We start from the raw sequence: 16402 nt of genomic DNA on the forward strand, positions 1-16402 counted from the left end.
GATTACGTCACACGAGAATGTGGGTTTCAAATCAGATTAAAGTGTATCGCCCTCTAGTGGAGCGGCTCTCAATTTTCATTAAAGGGTTAGTTCACAAAAAAATGAAAATAATGTCATTACTCACCCTCATGCCGTTCCACACCTCTTCAGAACACAAATTAAAATATTTTTGTTGAAATCCGACGGCTCCGTGAGGCCTGCATAGGGAGCAATGACATTTCCTCTCTCAAGATCCATTAATGTACTAAATCAGTTCATGTGAGTACAGTGGTTCAATATTCATATTATAAAGTGACGAGAATATTTTTGGTGCGCCAAAAAAAATAAAATAAATAAAAATAACGACTTATAAAGTGATGGCCGGTTTCAAAACACGGCTTCAGGAAGCTTTGGAGCGTTATAAATCATTTGAGCGCCAAAGTCACGTGATTTCAGCAGTTTGGCGGTTTGACACGATCAGGATTCGATACGCTGATTCATAACGCTCCGAAGCTTCCTGAAGCAGTGTTTTGAAATCGGCCATCACTTTATAAGTAGTTATTTTGTTTTGTTGGCGCACCAAAAATATTCTCGTGGCTTTATAGGCTAATAATATTGAACCACTGTACTCACATGAACTGATTTAAATATGTTTTTAGTACATTAATGGATCTTGAGAGAGGAAATGTCATTGCTCCCTATGCAGGCCTTACTGAGCCATCGGATTTCAACTAAAATATCTTAATTTGTGTTCTGAAGATGAATGAAGGTCTCACAGGTGTGGAACGACATGAGGGTGAGTAATTAATGACATTATTTTAATTTTTGGGTGAACCCTTTAAATGGCATCAAACAAATGATGTTTGAATTTTTTTGTCTAATTCTTGAACATTGCACTTATTGTTTTATAAGCCATAAGCTTATAAGCTTAGTTTGATATTTAGTTTCGTAATAAAATGACAGCCCAAATACTTTTTGGTGGCGACTGTACTTTTTTTTAGTAGATTTTATTGACACACCTAAACCCTTGCAGACTTGCATATGGGTGATCATTAGCATTAGACCCTATTCATTGTTATAATCATAATTATAATATATTTTATGTTACCATACCATATAAGCGCAGTCTTAATTATAGGCTACTTATGCAAAGACTTTTATATTGTTGCAGAAATTCTCTATTTCAAATAAATGCTGGTCTTTTGAACTGTTTTTAATATTGATAATAATCAGAAATATTTCTTGAGCAGCAAATCATCATATAAGAATGATTTCTGAAGGATCATGTGACACTGAAGACTGGAGTAATGATGCTGAAAATTCAGATTTGATCACAGGAATAAATTACATTTTAAAATATATTAAAACAGAAAACAGTCATGCTAAAATATAATAATATTTTACAACATTACTGTTGTTTTGCTGTATTTTTGATCAAATAAATGCAGTATTGGTGAGCAGAAGAGACTTATTTCAAAAACATTAAAACTTTGTATCAACCCCAAACTTTTTGTAGTGTATTTACAGTTATAGTTAAGTTTATTCCAGTTTGATAGTACGGTCCATATTTAAAGATAAAACACTCTCACAAACACACAAAAAAAAAAAAAAATGATCAAAATATATATAAAAGAGCATTAAATAACTGTAAATTATTTATAGGGATCTGTTACACCTGTTTTTCATAAACAAAATCTGGATTTATTCATTTTTTACAATCACGTCAGAGTTAAACATACATGTTATAGATCAAGTTACCTCTCACATTAGCAGTTACCAATCATGTCAATGAGAAAAAAAGTAGTACTTAATGCCTGAAAGGTTCAGTGTTCTGTTTAAAGGGACAGAAAAGTTAGAGAAAGTGTGTAGGAAACAAGAACTACTGAAAACAAGTGTTTTTTTTTTCTTCTTCTTCTTCAAATACATTCCAGTATAAACAAATGTGGATAAAGGAGGATGAGATATGAAAAAAAAAGCATATATTTGAATCTGTGAAGATGCAAGACAAAAGTAAATGTAGAAAATTCTGCTTAAATTGTGAACTCCAGTTCTGTCCATTAGAATGATGAATTAATGCTATGACAAGTGGCCTAAACAATCTCTTAGGTCCACCGTTGTACCGTAAACACATGGTCAGTGTGCTCTAGCTATGTCAGTAAGGCAGAGGAGTGCTGTATTCCCTACAACCCCCTCCATGCTGTCTGTTACCTGAACTGCATGTCATATAAAGCTAGATCCTGTCCCATAACTGCATGCATAGATACTAATGTCAAGATCATGCATCAATGCTCATCTCAATGACTTCTCCCAGTTTACTCAATTCTTCAAAATAGTGGCGAGTCTGTACATGGCTGAGGTTAAGGTCACGTGTGAGACGACACTGATCGAATGATCAGACGAGAAAAATAATGCATGATAAGTGTTTCATCGTGCCAGAAGGACCTTTGACCTATTGTTCTCTATGGGGTGATGTGAGGTCATAATATGGTGAAAGATCATAGCCTTAAAGGGATTGTTCACCCAAAAAAAAAAGACAATTCTGACATAATTTTCTCACCCTCATGTTGTTTCAAATGTGTATGGCTTTAATAGGGTCCATGACTTTCATTGTATGGATCACTGAGAAATATCAATTGTGTTCCACAGAAGAAAATTAGAGCAACAAAACTGACAGAACTCTAAAGAGGACCTATTATGCCTTGATTTTTATTTTGGGGCTAGAATATGTTTTCATGCTTGAATGTTAAAAAAAACATTATTTTTCCCATATTTGACATTGTTGCAACTCCTCTCTTCTCAGTCTGTCAGTAACGCTCTGTTTAGCTACTGTCTCCATGAAGCCCCTCCTTCTAAAAAAGCACAATGTGCTCTGATTGGTCGGCTGGACCAGTGTGTTGTGATTGGTCAACTGCTTCAAGCTTGTTTGGGAAACGTCACGCCACTTACCAAAACGGTGAGTTTCAGCACACTACTAACTCACTCAATCAAGCCCCGCCCCTTTATTTTCCATATGCCTTGGCCGGGAATGATTTAAATGAGGAATATTGTGACATGTTCGTTCCCGGAAGGAAACTCAAGACTACAATGGAGGCGTTTCAGGGAGTTCAGTGCGCAGTGATATAGAGAATAACTCCCTTTGGACTGACATGGTGCTTATTTAAGGGGTGGTTGATTATGATTTCACTTTTTTAACTTTAGTTAGTGTGTAATGTTGCTGTTTGATCATAAACAACATCTGCAAAGTTACGATATTTTCTTTTAAAGACTTCTCTGTTTAAGGACTAATGGTTGGTAGGGACTACAACAAACTTCTTCCCAGGTTAGTGACATCACATACCCTAAAATTTACATAAACCACGCCCCCAAGAACCCGCAACAAAGGGGACGAGGCCATGTTGGGCTGCTTTAGAGAAGAGGAAGAGTTACGTCATTTTACGCCAAATTGCTTCACAAACGAGGATCAATTCAACGCTGGATTTGAACAAAAGATTAACATGATGGAACATGCTAGTGGATGAGTTGAATCAACTCCACAGCAACTACATAAATTTATCCACTAACCATTTAGAAACGTCCAGTTTCATTCTAAAAGTTGTAACTTCTTCCTGAGTCTCTCCATCAGTGTCGACTCCGGTTTGAACAATGTAAGGCTGAACACCATCGTCATTTTGTCTGCGTGAGATTCTCCAGCTTTGTTGTTGTTGAGCTGTTAAAGCTCCGCCCTCTTCTGGAAAGGGGGCGGGAGCAGCAGCTCATTTGCATTTAAAGGGACACACACAAAAACTGCGTGTTTTTGCTCACACGCAAATAGGGGCAAATTTGACAAGCTATAATAAATGATCTGTGGGGGATTTTGAGCTGAAGCTTCACAGACAGATTCTGGGAACCTGAGAGACATTTTTCATGCTCAAACAGCAACATTACACAGAAATTTTGAAATTCCATTACAGAAATTTGAAAATGCATAATAGATCCTCTTTAATTTTTGAGTGAATTATCCCTTTAAATCTCAACTAATCGAGAGTCATATTTGGGGAGAAGACAGACTTCTTTTGACCCACTTATTGAACTGATGCACATGCAGAATGAGGAGATGGGCTGCAAGGCAGAGAGGCTGAGGATCAGAGAGAAGGCAATAAGATCAGCCTCTATAACTAAACTTGCCTGAACTATTCAAACTATTAACATGCACTTTAATGCTGGCTATTTAATCAAAGAATATTTTTATTTATTTGATGTTCTTGGCTTTTTTTTGCATGGTGGGCTTCTGAGAAATGATGCAGTGCCAGGGTGCTGTCGCAGAAGAAGAGAGGGGGCCTGAAGGCCTCACATTTTGAAGATCCTTCCTTCCTGAAATGCCAAGAGAAACCATGCAAGATAAAAATGACAGGAGATGATGCTTTGGTGGAAATACTGTCCTTCGGTCCATCATGCTGTTCTTTACAGCAATCTGTGATGCCGTTTTCTCCAAGGATATGTCAATGATAAATAAAGGAAGAGTACTGGATGCAGTACATTCATTGTGGCACAAGGAGTCTATTGCATCAGGCCAAAGTTTAAGGCCGAGAAAGAGAGTCCGAAAATCAAGTTCAGTTCACAATGCCCTGATTTCTTAGAAAAAAAGACAGAGAGAAAAATAGAACTGCTCTGGGGGCCTATTGATTATCAAAAACTCAACAAAACCAAGAAACAATATTGGCACAAAGACTTCCAAAAAGAAACACCATCAATGAAAAAAGGTAAAAGGAGCAGTCAAGTGATTCGTCCCCTCCTATTTTGGAAGACTGATAAAAAGCGATGGTCTCAGCTAAAACTCTGCCATCGAGTCCAAATGTTCAACACAGGACCTCAATAATGTGTTCACCACGTGAGGATGTTTCTCTAAAACTTTCCTGAATCAGTTGAAATAAAAAGAAGAAAGATTCTACAGGCACGTTGAAATAAAAACACTGCGGACATTGTGAAATATAAGAGCATAGTTTGCAAGGCGTAGTCTAGAAAAGTAGGCCAGAAGCCACCATCCACTGTGCAAAGGATGAACCCATGCAAGGATACAGCAGTTGTTTAGAGGAACTGTGCTAGATTAGTGTAGGGAGGTATTTAGACTTTGGATGATTTGTCTGCTGCTGGCTGGGTCTCTGGGGGTCATTCCATGTTGCCACTGTCTGAGTGGGAGATATTAAGCGTGTTTGCAGACGGGAACAGGTCACGTTGATCGGTCGGACTGTGGTAGTCAGAGGTCAAGTCCGGCTCCAGCAGGGACGACAGGGTGAAGTGGGACGAGCCCTTTTTCAGGCACTGGGAGTAGAAGTTTAGTAGCAGGTCCAGCTTGTTTTCGATGGACTGCACCTGAGGAGGGAAAAGGGATTGTGGTCAACTTATAACAAGATCTAATGCTTTTTTATGATGATTTAATAATGAGTCTGGAATATTATTGTATATCAGCAGTTTTCGAAACCGCGATGGGCTACAGACAAGGAAGAAAACACTTCACACTGCAAGCCATAGTGCTCAATTCTGATTTATTGCTCAGATCTGATTGTGTTTTTGTTTGGCTGTTCACATTGTTTTTTAAAATGTGGACAATATCAGATTTGAGGGTGAACTGATCACGGTCACCAACTGGCTTGTATGCACAAAAAAACAATAACAAGATGGCAAGCAGCATGCTGTCATAAGGACTTAAACATAAAATCAGCCGTTAAAGCATTCATTTATAAGCTGTTGTGCCGCAGAAGTCTGCAAATTAGTGCGCAAGATAGTGATGGGAGAAATGAAGCTTTTCAAAGCTTTGAACCAATTGAACCAGTTGCATAGCAAAATGATTCACTGTTTCGAATCGTTTGAAACACCACACGCTGGTGACACCTGCTGGTCAGAACGGTGTAAATACAACAAAAACTGCCTAAAACAGCCTTACCCATTGCAAATGTTTTACTGAAATTATTGATAATACTTTAACAATGCTGATAATAAGAAGAAATGTTTCTTCAGCATATTAGAAAGATTTCTGAAAGATCACATGACACTGAAGACTGGTGAAAATTCAGGTTTGCCATTACAGAAATAAATTTTAAATAAAATAATAAAAAAATTAAAAAAATAAAAATAAAGTAAAAGCAGTAATATTCAGAAAAATATAAAATGCTATCAAGATAAGAGGCTTCATTCAAAAGATAGATAGGTTACCTGTTTCTCCACTTTCATCACTCGTCCCATCATGCTCAATTCATCCATCTGATCCAGTTCAGGAGGAGTTTTCTCTCCTTTTTCAGGCCTCACCTTTTTATCTGATGGAATGGATCCACGGCCTATGATCTGATCCACCCTGTAAAGAAAAACACTCATTAGGAAATGTTTTCGTGTCAAGATTAAAAGCTGTTTGTGGGAATGATGAGAGTTGGCTGATCACACCTCATCTGCAGGCTTTTGATTCTGCCCAGCATATCGAGGTGTCCTGCTGAATACTGCTCAATCACATCTTTCACATCATATGGCCGCAGGGTTTCTTTAAACTTCCTCTTGGCCACCAGGAATTTCAGAATCCTACATTCACATGAAACACAGAAGCACGTTAGAATGACCCAGAATGTAGGCAGAACGACGCAGAAGCCTCCATGACAGGAAAGATAAAACAGGAATACTGCAAACAAAAGCAAACAGCTGTGAAACGAATCACAAGATTAATAAGTGTAACAAGATTAATTACAGAAAGGAGCCTTATCAATTGCATGAGTGACTCATGAACAGCCAGCGCAGCTCATCCCTCTCTTCACGGCTGGTAATTATTCTGACGATGACTCTCTCGTTACGGAGAAGGAAAGCGTGGGCATTATCTATTGTGTGATGTAACCTCTAACCAGGGAAAAGGGATTTTTCCCCCCATGTCATTATACTGTAGCGTAAGCATAAGACAAATGACAATGTTAAAAACTAGATTTATGCACTGATGTATTTAAGCTGCAGTAAACAATTATTTGAAAAATGAAGAAAAAACATTCGGAAAAATGTTGCATTTGTCCCCCACAAATTTCCAAATTATGCTTTTTTTCACCTCACTTCAAGCTAATTTTCTTTGAAACTCTGATATCATAAAAATCTCAGGTTTAAAATAAAAAAAACTAATTTTCATATGCATAGGAGCAATTGCATTAAGTAGTAATTTATTTAATTTAATTAATTAATTTATTTATTAAAGTGTTTTTAAGAAATATCACCTATCATAATAACAAAATGGATATTTTTTCGTTTATATATCATTTATTTCCTGTTTTATTACACAATTTTAAAATGAGTATTCCCAATCTGATATATACTCTCTAATTGTGTTTTTGAGGCAACTTGTAAAACAAAAAATAGAGAGGGTTTTTTTAATATATATATTTTCCTTTAAAAGCTATTTCTAAGGTACATCTCATATTTCAAAATATTTTTATATTTTTTTTACCATGTTCACCTCTAGTTTCTCAGCAAAAGGCCAAAACACAAGCTGCGATGTCCCTACAGAGGACATGCATAAAAATATAAGTCTTTTTACACTCTTTTGCACAGTTATACTCTTTGAAAAGTCACTGAAATTCTAAAATACAAAACAGAACCCTTCAAGATTCTATTTAGAACCTTTTATTCTTCCTCCTATTTTAACAATCTAAGGGCATGGTAAGAAGCGCATGGTCATGGTGCAGATGCACTCAGGGCATGTCCGAATCCACTTTTGCTAGTTTAACGACGGAAAAAAGGTCGGTGCACTAAGCGCATGGTCTAAAAGGGTTGCACCTAGTCTCTTAATGAGTCATGGGTGTGTTTTGGCCTAACGTGCAGTAAACCAATCAGAGTGCAGTAAACCAATCAATCTCCCATTCCCTTTAAAAGCCAGGTAACACTTGCACCATGGCGTATTCGCTATTTACATTGCAGAATATAGACACGCTCAACCTGATGAGTCAGTTTAAATACATGTGTGTATTGCCACGATTGGTCAAATAATTAGCCAATTTCATTCGTCAATACTGCAAATAGGCAATTCTGATACATGCAATTACTATCCATTATATCTTTATGCACACAATAATGATCTTTTACACTGTAATCCTTTTATATTTAATATTTAATATGTTTGTGAGCTGCTGCGCGTCCCTGTGTGTGTAACAAGCAAGATTGTATGCGAGTTGTGCACCCGCCTATAGGCGCATATTACTAATGGACCCTTTAAATAACAACAACAACAAAAAATACTGCGGCATTGACTTTAAACCAGGTTTTTGTTGGTCAGTGGCCTCAAATTAGCAACACGCCAACAATGCGCCTGAACACACCTTGTTTTCAGACCAGGCGCCCATGGGCGAACAGATGGGCGTGAGTGCATTTGCAATTAAACAACGTGGCGCTGGACGTAAAAATTATAACTGTGTTGGGCTGAAACTAGCAAAAAACACTTGCCTGGCGTCACATTGCATGTGATAGGGAAAATCTCTAAAAACCCAGTCAGAAACATTTATGCAACAGATATAATCAATTTTGGTCTTATTCAGACACCTCAGCGAATCTTTGACACAGTTTTTTATAAGCAGGATACCAGCTGAAAATACACTAGACATCACTGTATCCACTCGAGCATGAGCGGAGATGCCCTTGACCGCCACAGTGCTTCATTTTTCACCCAAAGTGTTTTTCCCTCAGTTGTTATTCAGAGACAGGTTAACCCTCTCTAAATCGCCATTGATCCCTCTTATCATTGCCTCAGTGCAGTCATCAGCCCTGCTGGCTCAACAGAAAACTGAACATGTGCAAACATGTCCACTCAAACTCCATCACAGCAAAGAGGATATCCTGTCTTTAGTATAGAGGCAGTTCATTTGTAATGCGTATCCACTCTCAGAATACAACTTTAGATTCATTATCAACCAGCAGGGGGGAACCGAGCTTGGACAATTTTACTCGTGCAGCTAAATTCTACACACTGAGGAGGACTTTATTTTTTTATTTAATTTTTAAAAAAGAGCTATTGTTTTGCAGGAACAGCTTGCGTGTGCAACAGCAAATGTTGAGCTGTGCATCTCTGCCCGGGTGATGGTGCAATTTCAGTCGGAGCTCAGAAGAAGCCCGCAGCTGGTCCACAGCACACGTCAAGCTCCCCCACAGAACAAACAAGTTTCTTGATGACTCTAGAGTTTAGGCTTTTTGCTGTCTGTATGTATTTTTTTCCCGTATTTTAATTTAGCAGGTAGCTGCATATTTTGTCAGGGCGGGTCTCAGGTGTGGATAAAAGAGAGGGTAAGGAAAAAGAGAAGGAGAGGCAAAGGAAAAAAAAGAAATCCCATTTATTTCCATCCTCCAAGGGTTTCCTTAAAATGCTGACTCGCTCCCTCGATGGCAGCACACAGTATGGGTGTATCATCATTATATGGTCAGCTTTAGAATACCCCGGTCCACAGATGCATTTGAGATGGAATCTCTAAGAATAGCTGCATGAACAAATATCATACGTTATCCGAGGTAGGGATTAATGCAAAAGAACATCCAAACATGCAGGAATCTTCAAAAGAAATGTTTTGAGAATAGAAAATGTTTTTAGTGATTGAGCAGACCTAGTTCAGAGCAGTCCTTTAAAAGCTTTGCAAGGTGTGAGCTTCCAGAACCAGGAGAAAAATAAAATAAAATAATAATAATTATTATATTTTAAACTGTGCAGGGTTTATTTGAGGGAAATCAGTTTTTTTAGAGCAGATTGTTCTGTCCTAAGCCTGAATAGCACACCCTACACAGCAGAACACTGATAAACTGTGGGCCTTCCACAAAAGTGAAACCTCAGCATTGTGGTGAAGCTAAAATTTGCCTGTTCCTTAAGGACATCAATCTTATCGAGGGGCTCTTATGTAAAACACAGAATCTTCTCGCCCAGATAACAGGAAATGATGCACCTGTGAGTATGTACACACCTGGAGCTCTGCCTTGAGAATCTGTTCAGCCAATGTGACCCAATCATCCATGCTGTACTGGTCAGGATGAAGGCTTGATGATAAGAGTGTTCTCAGTACGGGTGACATTCACAGGTGCAATATGTGCAAGGTGCAAAACATTTACTTTCATGCACATCTACATATGGGTGATTCTTCAAATAGATGCATTCTTCTCAGTTTTCTTGAAATCCTGAAAAATTAAACTTCTTCAAATTTTGTTTGTATTATGCTAAAAAGATCTGATCATGGCCTCAATCAGCCGTTAACTATTTTGACATAATGTGTGACTATGTTTGTGATGCTGATGACATGACATTTTTACTGTTGACATGTACATTTATGCATTTGGTGGTTTTATCCAAAGTGACTTGCATTGCATTCAGTGCAATTGCTGTTTCTGGCGCCATGCTTTACTATCCGAGCTACAGGACAAATTGAATGCAGAAATTATTTAAATATGAAAATGTGAAATATTATTATTAGGCAACAGTGCACCATAAAAAATGCTGGGTTAAAAGCTACCCAAATTGGGATGAAAATGTTTTATTTAACCCAACTATTGTTTAAAAATGACCATATGGCTGACTTAAAATGAACCCAAAATAGGTTGGAAATTAAAAATGACACAATTACTGGAGGCAACAATAATTATCAAAATGTGAACATTTATAGATAAGCATAAATGTTTACTATTTATTATTCATTTCAACTTTTTAATAAATGTTCATTTATTAAACATCAATAAATGTTCATTTCCAACATATTTTGGGTTCATTTTAAGCAAGCAATAAATTGCAAATTTATAAACAATAGTTGAGTTAAATAAAACTACCTCTCTGGTTGGGCAAACATTTAACCCAACCATTGGGTTTGTCCATTTTCAACCCAACTTGGGTTGTTTTTAATCCAGCAAACACATCCCCATCCCGCATTTTTTCTTGTGCGAGAAGCGTTTCACATATAGCTCACAATGGGGGAGAAAAGACAATCGCAACTTTAATTTCATTTCATGTAAACAACTCTAAAAGGTATTTTAATAGGCAAATATAATATACATACATATATATATTATAATATAATATAATATATATATATATATATATATATATATATATATATATATATATTATAATAATACTCTTAAAATGTAAAAAAAATAGTCAAAAAGCTATTTTATTCTAACTTTTCAAACCAGAATGATTGTTTATTTTTAGATTTTTTAAGCTATTTTTAATTAAAATCATCCTAGTGAATGTCCCCTATTTGAAGAATCACCCAATTCACATCCCTTACTGACTGAACAAGGTTGCTCATGCTGCACTGACCAATCAGCTTCTCAGTAAGAACTTGACAATATTTTTAGAACATCTTGTATTACTTTCTGCTTGTTTAAGCAAGAAGTAGGAACCACAACTGAAGGTTGCCCTGCCCTCTATGAGTCTAACCCCGCTTTGTCTCCATAACGGTCAACTGATGTAATTGCACCGTGAAAAGGTCATGGCTGACGGAGCAGATTTTATACTGAGGTCCCTTTTGCAAAAGACCAACCGTTCATTCAAACTGAACGGCATGCATGGTGACATTATCTGAGAGTACTTGGTCTTTAAGTGAACTATAGCAGTCTGTAGAGCCGTGTGGTGGTGTATTCAACTCCAGACTCACCTAACGGCTCGAATTAGGGTCTTCACTGCTGGAATCACATCCTCCATGGCGACGTCACAGTAAGATTTGTCCTCTGTGTGCTCTTCTCCTACTCCCTCCACTATGAGAGATCAATCAGTAATGAGAGGAGGAAAATGTACACTACCGTTCAATGGTTTTGGGGCAAAGTTTTTTTTTTTTTTAAGTTTTATTATGAAAGGATGCATTCGCTTGATCAAAAGTGTCAGTAAAAACATTTAGAATGTTACTAAAAAATTATTTTTTGTTCTTTTGAACTTTCGGTTCATCAAAGAATACTAAAAAATTATATTTTAGATTTTTTTTATTATGGCATTTATTATTTTTTATGCTTTATGGTTTTAATTAATTTATTAAGCCACTGTTAACTTTATCATTACTATATTGCTACAGTATATTATAATGCTATTATATTTTGTGCAGGCTGTTTTTTGTTGTAAATAAAAATCCTGACAATGTGACTGCTAAATACCTAATAGTATTGTGGTATTCCGCCATGTCTCCGAACTTTCCACTCGTATTTATGTGCGTTCAATTCGTAAATACGATCATTCCGACTTGACTTAAAGGCAACATTAGAAACACTCACGCATCAGTGTTAATTTGTTTTTTGTAATTTACTGCCAATAACACAAAGTATAGCATTACAAATGAATATCCAATTTTTTTAAAAATGAGAATATGAAAAACTTTACTAGATTTGTGATGTTGATAACTCTGGTGGAAATGCATCATGACAGTCTGTGAAAAGGGTCCATAAATATAGCCTTGGTGAGCATAAAAGAAGGTTTAGTTCACCCAAAAATTAAAATTCTGTCATCATTTACTCACCCTCATGTCGTTCCAAACCTGTAAGCCTTTTGTTCATCTTCGGAACTCAAATGATGATATTTTTAATTAAATCTGAGAGCTTTCTGTCCCTCCATTGACAGCTACGCAACTACCACTCTGAATCTTCAAAAGGTTCATAAAGTGATCGTAAAATGAATCCATATGAATTGAGCGGTTTAGTCCAAATTTTCTGAAGGGACTCGATCGCTTTATATGATGAACAGATTGAATTTAGGCTTTTATTCACATGTAAACATTCATAAACTCACATATCAGTTGTGGTAAACAGAAGCTCAATCATGCTTGCTTGAGGTGCGAAAACCAATGAGGTTCATTCTTATGTGTTAGGCAGTATATTTGAGCTTCAGGAAGAACCAATGAGGTTTGTTCTCGCGCATCAAGCAGGTTCGGTTGAGCTTCTGTTTATATTCGGTGATCAATGTTTACATGTGAATAAAGGCCTAAATTTTATCTATTCATCATATAAAGCGATCGAGTCACTTCAGAAAATTTAGACTAAACTACTCTATTCATACGGATTAGTTTATGATCTTTTTGACGTTTCAAAGTGGTAGTTATATAGCTGTCTATGGAGGAACAGAAAGCTCTCAGATTTCATTAAAGGTTCCCTAGAATCAGAATTTGAATTTACCTCGGCATAGTTAAATAACAAGAGTTCAGTACATGGAAAAGATATACATTGAGTTTCAAACCCCATTGCTTCCTCCTTCTTATGTAAATCTCATTTGTTTAAAAGACTTCCGGAAAACACTCGGATCTCAACATAACACCGACTGTTACGTAACAGTCGGGATCATTAATATGTATGACCCCAATATTTGCATAATGCCAGCCCATTCGACGCATTAGACAAGGAAAGGCTGTATTAACGGCTGGATCTGTGCACAGACAAGGTAAGCAAGCAAGAACAACAGTGAAAAATGGCAGATGGAGCAATAATAACTGACATGATCCATGATATCATGATATTTTTACTGATATTTGTAAATTGTCTTTCTAAATGTTTCGTTAGCATGTTGCTAATGTACTGTTAATGTGGTTAAAGTTACCATAGTTTCTTACTGTATTCACGGAGACAAGACTGTTGTTATTTTCATTATTAAACACTTGCAGTCTGTATAATTCATAAACACAACTTCATTCTTTATAAATCTCTCCAACAGTGTAGCATTAGCCGTTAGCCACGGCGCATAGCCTCAAAATCATTCAGAATCAAATGTAAATAAATACTTTACTCACATAATTCGAAGCATGCATACAGCATGCATGACGAACATAAAGTGGCCGTGCTGAAAAAATCAGCGCATAGTTAATGATGCCCCAAAATAGGCAGTTAAAAAAATTTATAAAAAAAAATCTATGGGGTATTTTGAGCTGAAACTTCACAGACACATTCAGGGGACACCTAGGACTTATATTACATCTTGTCAATCGAAGGCACCAACAATCGAGGGCACCTTTAAAAATATCTTCATATGTCTTCTGAAGATGAACGAAAGTCTTACAGGTTTGGAACGACATGAGGCTGAGTAATTAATGACAGAATTTTCATTTTTGGGTGGACTAACTCTTTAAAAAAAATCTTACCAACCCCAAACTTTTGAACAGCAGTTTATGTACATATATATGCGTCTGTATAAAGGTAAACATTTCGACTGAGATATCTACCATCTGCAGCGGGCCGTGGTTTTAGGCGGAGAGAGGTACGGAATCGAGTCCGATCATTGAAGCTCCAGCTTTTCTGGACCTTGCCGGGGCTGGTGGCTTCTGGAACGTTCTCCGTGCTGGGCGAGCACCGCACATTACCTGGGGGCAACGGAGAAGCCTTGCCCCGGATAGCCTGAGAGGAGCGTGAATTGTTCATCCTAATGCGGTCACGGAAGCCCATCTTCCCACTGGCGAGAGAATTAGAGGAATGATCTGAGTTGGTGACAAACAAGGAAATTAATCAATCTCCTCATTAGCACTGCCTTGATTTTCTATATAAGACTTTTTCCTACATGTTCCATAATGTAAAATTGTTTCAGAGACTGTGTTTGCTTATGTAAGAGGACAGAGACAAACAGACAAAAGAGTTAAGAAACATACATCGATCTATCTACAGGTGGGTAGTTTAATTTACATGACACCACAAAGAAGGAAAATGGTTAGTCAAAGACATATGATGCCCTGTGTGAGCATCACATAATTGCATAGACATTTGGATTAATATTTAAATAGTTAAAAAAGCATTAGTAGATACTGGGCTTAATTTCTTAAACCGAATGGGGCGTGACAGTGTATTAATCTGTAGCGTGCCATCAAAAGGAGCAACCGTAGAAATGCAAGAGCACTCTCTGAATCCATGGAACCACGCACATGCGTGCTAAAGTAATTATTTTTGCCAAAACAATGTGTGTAATCAAATAAAATCCACTTAACTTAATTCAACGTGCCACAAAGTAAAATTCTCTACAGTCCTAATTGCAGTCATCATTGAAATACTGTTTCAATCATGCACGTAGAGGTCACAAACCTCATGCACACTTTATAATTTTGTAACCCAATCTACATCCGATTACTTTTAGCATGCTAATACATGCTGAAACACACTAAAAGATATGAAGATCTCAGTCTAAACATGACTTGTACATGCATACCTCCCCTACAAAATAGCTTTTAATAGCGTTTAATAGCTCTGACCCAAGAATTCTCGATATTCCTGCATTCAAATGCAACAACATGCCGTAACTGATTAAGCCTCTGAAGAATAACCTTAAAGTAAAACTGACATGCATATCAGAATAAACCATGATGAAAATTGATTGAGGTTTTAGTAACACCCCATTGCATGGTTTATCTTTGCCCTGTGAGCACATGCAGGCCTCATCTGTGAGCATTCAGCAGAGATATACAGTATACTCTGTTCTCTGATCAGCCTCTCACAGATTAAGGCCTTGTCCACACTAATACGTTTTCGTTTGAAAATGCATCTTTTTCTCTCCATCCACACTGAGACAGCATTTTTGTTCTGTGAAAACTGAGCTTTTTGAAAACTGACGACTGACACCAACGGCTGCAGTCTTTAGCATCATTGTTAGCACGCCCGGCTCCGATGCTGGAGACCCGGGTTCGAATCCTGCTCGGAACGGAGTGAGTAGGACTGGTTACATTTGTGCCGTGACCCGGATGGGAGTGAGGTTTAGGGGGGTGAGTGTAACGGACATAGGCCAGTAAGAGCTGTGCGTATAAACCTCACACCCCTGTCCTCAAGAGGTGCGCTAGCGGCTGTGGTCTTTAGAGTCCTTGTTAATACGCCGTGCCGGCAACCTAAGTTCGAATCCTGCTCGGAGCGGGGCAGGTAGGAGTGGTTACATTTGGTGCCAGAACCCAGATGGGAGTGAGTGTAATGGACATAAACCAGTAAGAGCTGTGCGTGTTAGAGTCCTTGTTAACATGCCCGTGTCCTACTCCTACTTACACGCCTGCCTCCCATCCTGGCAACCAGGGTTTAAATCCCGCTCAGAGTGGGGCAGGTACGAGTGGTTATTTTTGGTGCCGTGACCCAGATCGTAGGACTGGTTACATTTGGTGCCATGACCCGGATAGGAGTGAGGTTTAGGGGGGTGAGTGTTACGGACGTAGGTCAGTAAGAGCTGTGCATGTAAACCTCACTCCCCTGTCCTCAAGAGGCTGCGGTATTTAGAGTCCTTGTTAGCATTCCAGAGACCCCAGTTCTAGTCCTGCTGGGAGCGGGTGCGAGTAGGACCAGTGACATATATAATCAACATTTGTACATGAGAAATTTTATATTCTTTCTCTCACTAAAGCCGTTAAGTACACAATCTTGTACCTTTGTCACTTTGTCTGATTTTCAAAAACTGGCTTGGTTTATGGGTTATAACTCCTTAAAGACTTTTTAAAAATCAATCTTCATTGCACAGTCCTGCAAA

At 37.8% G+C, this 16402-nt stretch overlaps 1 protein-coding gene across 1 annotated transcript in view; it reads right to left on the minus strand.

Moving 5' to 3' along the window:
- Positions 1 to 1701: 1701 nt before the first annotated feature.
- Positions 1702 to 16402, minus strand: part of LOC137037757 (potassium voltage-gated channel subfamily KQT member 4) — a 72704-nt gene continuing 58003 nt past the window's right edge. Inside the window, exons 10-14 of the mRNA XM_067412005.1 lie at positions 14139 to 14365; positions 11601 to 11700; positions 6394 to 6525; positions 6169 to 6307; positions 1702 to 5328 (exon numbers count right to left, since the gene is read on the minus strand). Of these exons, the coding sequence (XP_067268106.1) occupies positions 5125 to 5328; positions 6169 to 6307; positions 6394 to 6525; positions 11601 to 11700; positions 14139 to 14365 (802 nt within the window). The 3' untranslated portion in view covers positions 1702 to 5124. The remainder of the gene's footprint in view (positions 5329 to 6168; positions 6308 to 6393; positions 6526 to 11600; positions 11701 to 14138; positions 14366 to 16402) is intronic.

Source organism: Chanodichthys erythropterus, chromosome 15, assembly GCF_024489055.1.
Source record: "Chanodichthys erythropterus isolate Z2021 chromosome 15, ASM2448905v1, whole genome shotgun sequence".
Taxonomy (NCBI): Eukaryota; Metazoa; Chordata; class Actinopteri; order Cypriniformes; family Xenocyprididae; genus Chanodichthys; species Chanodichthys erythropterus.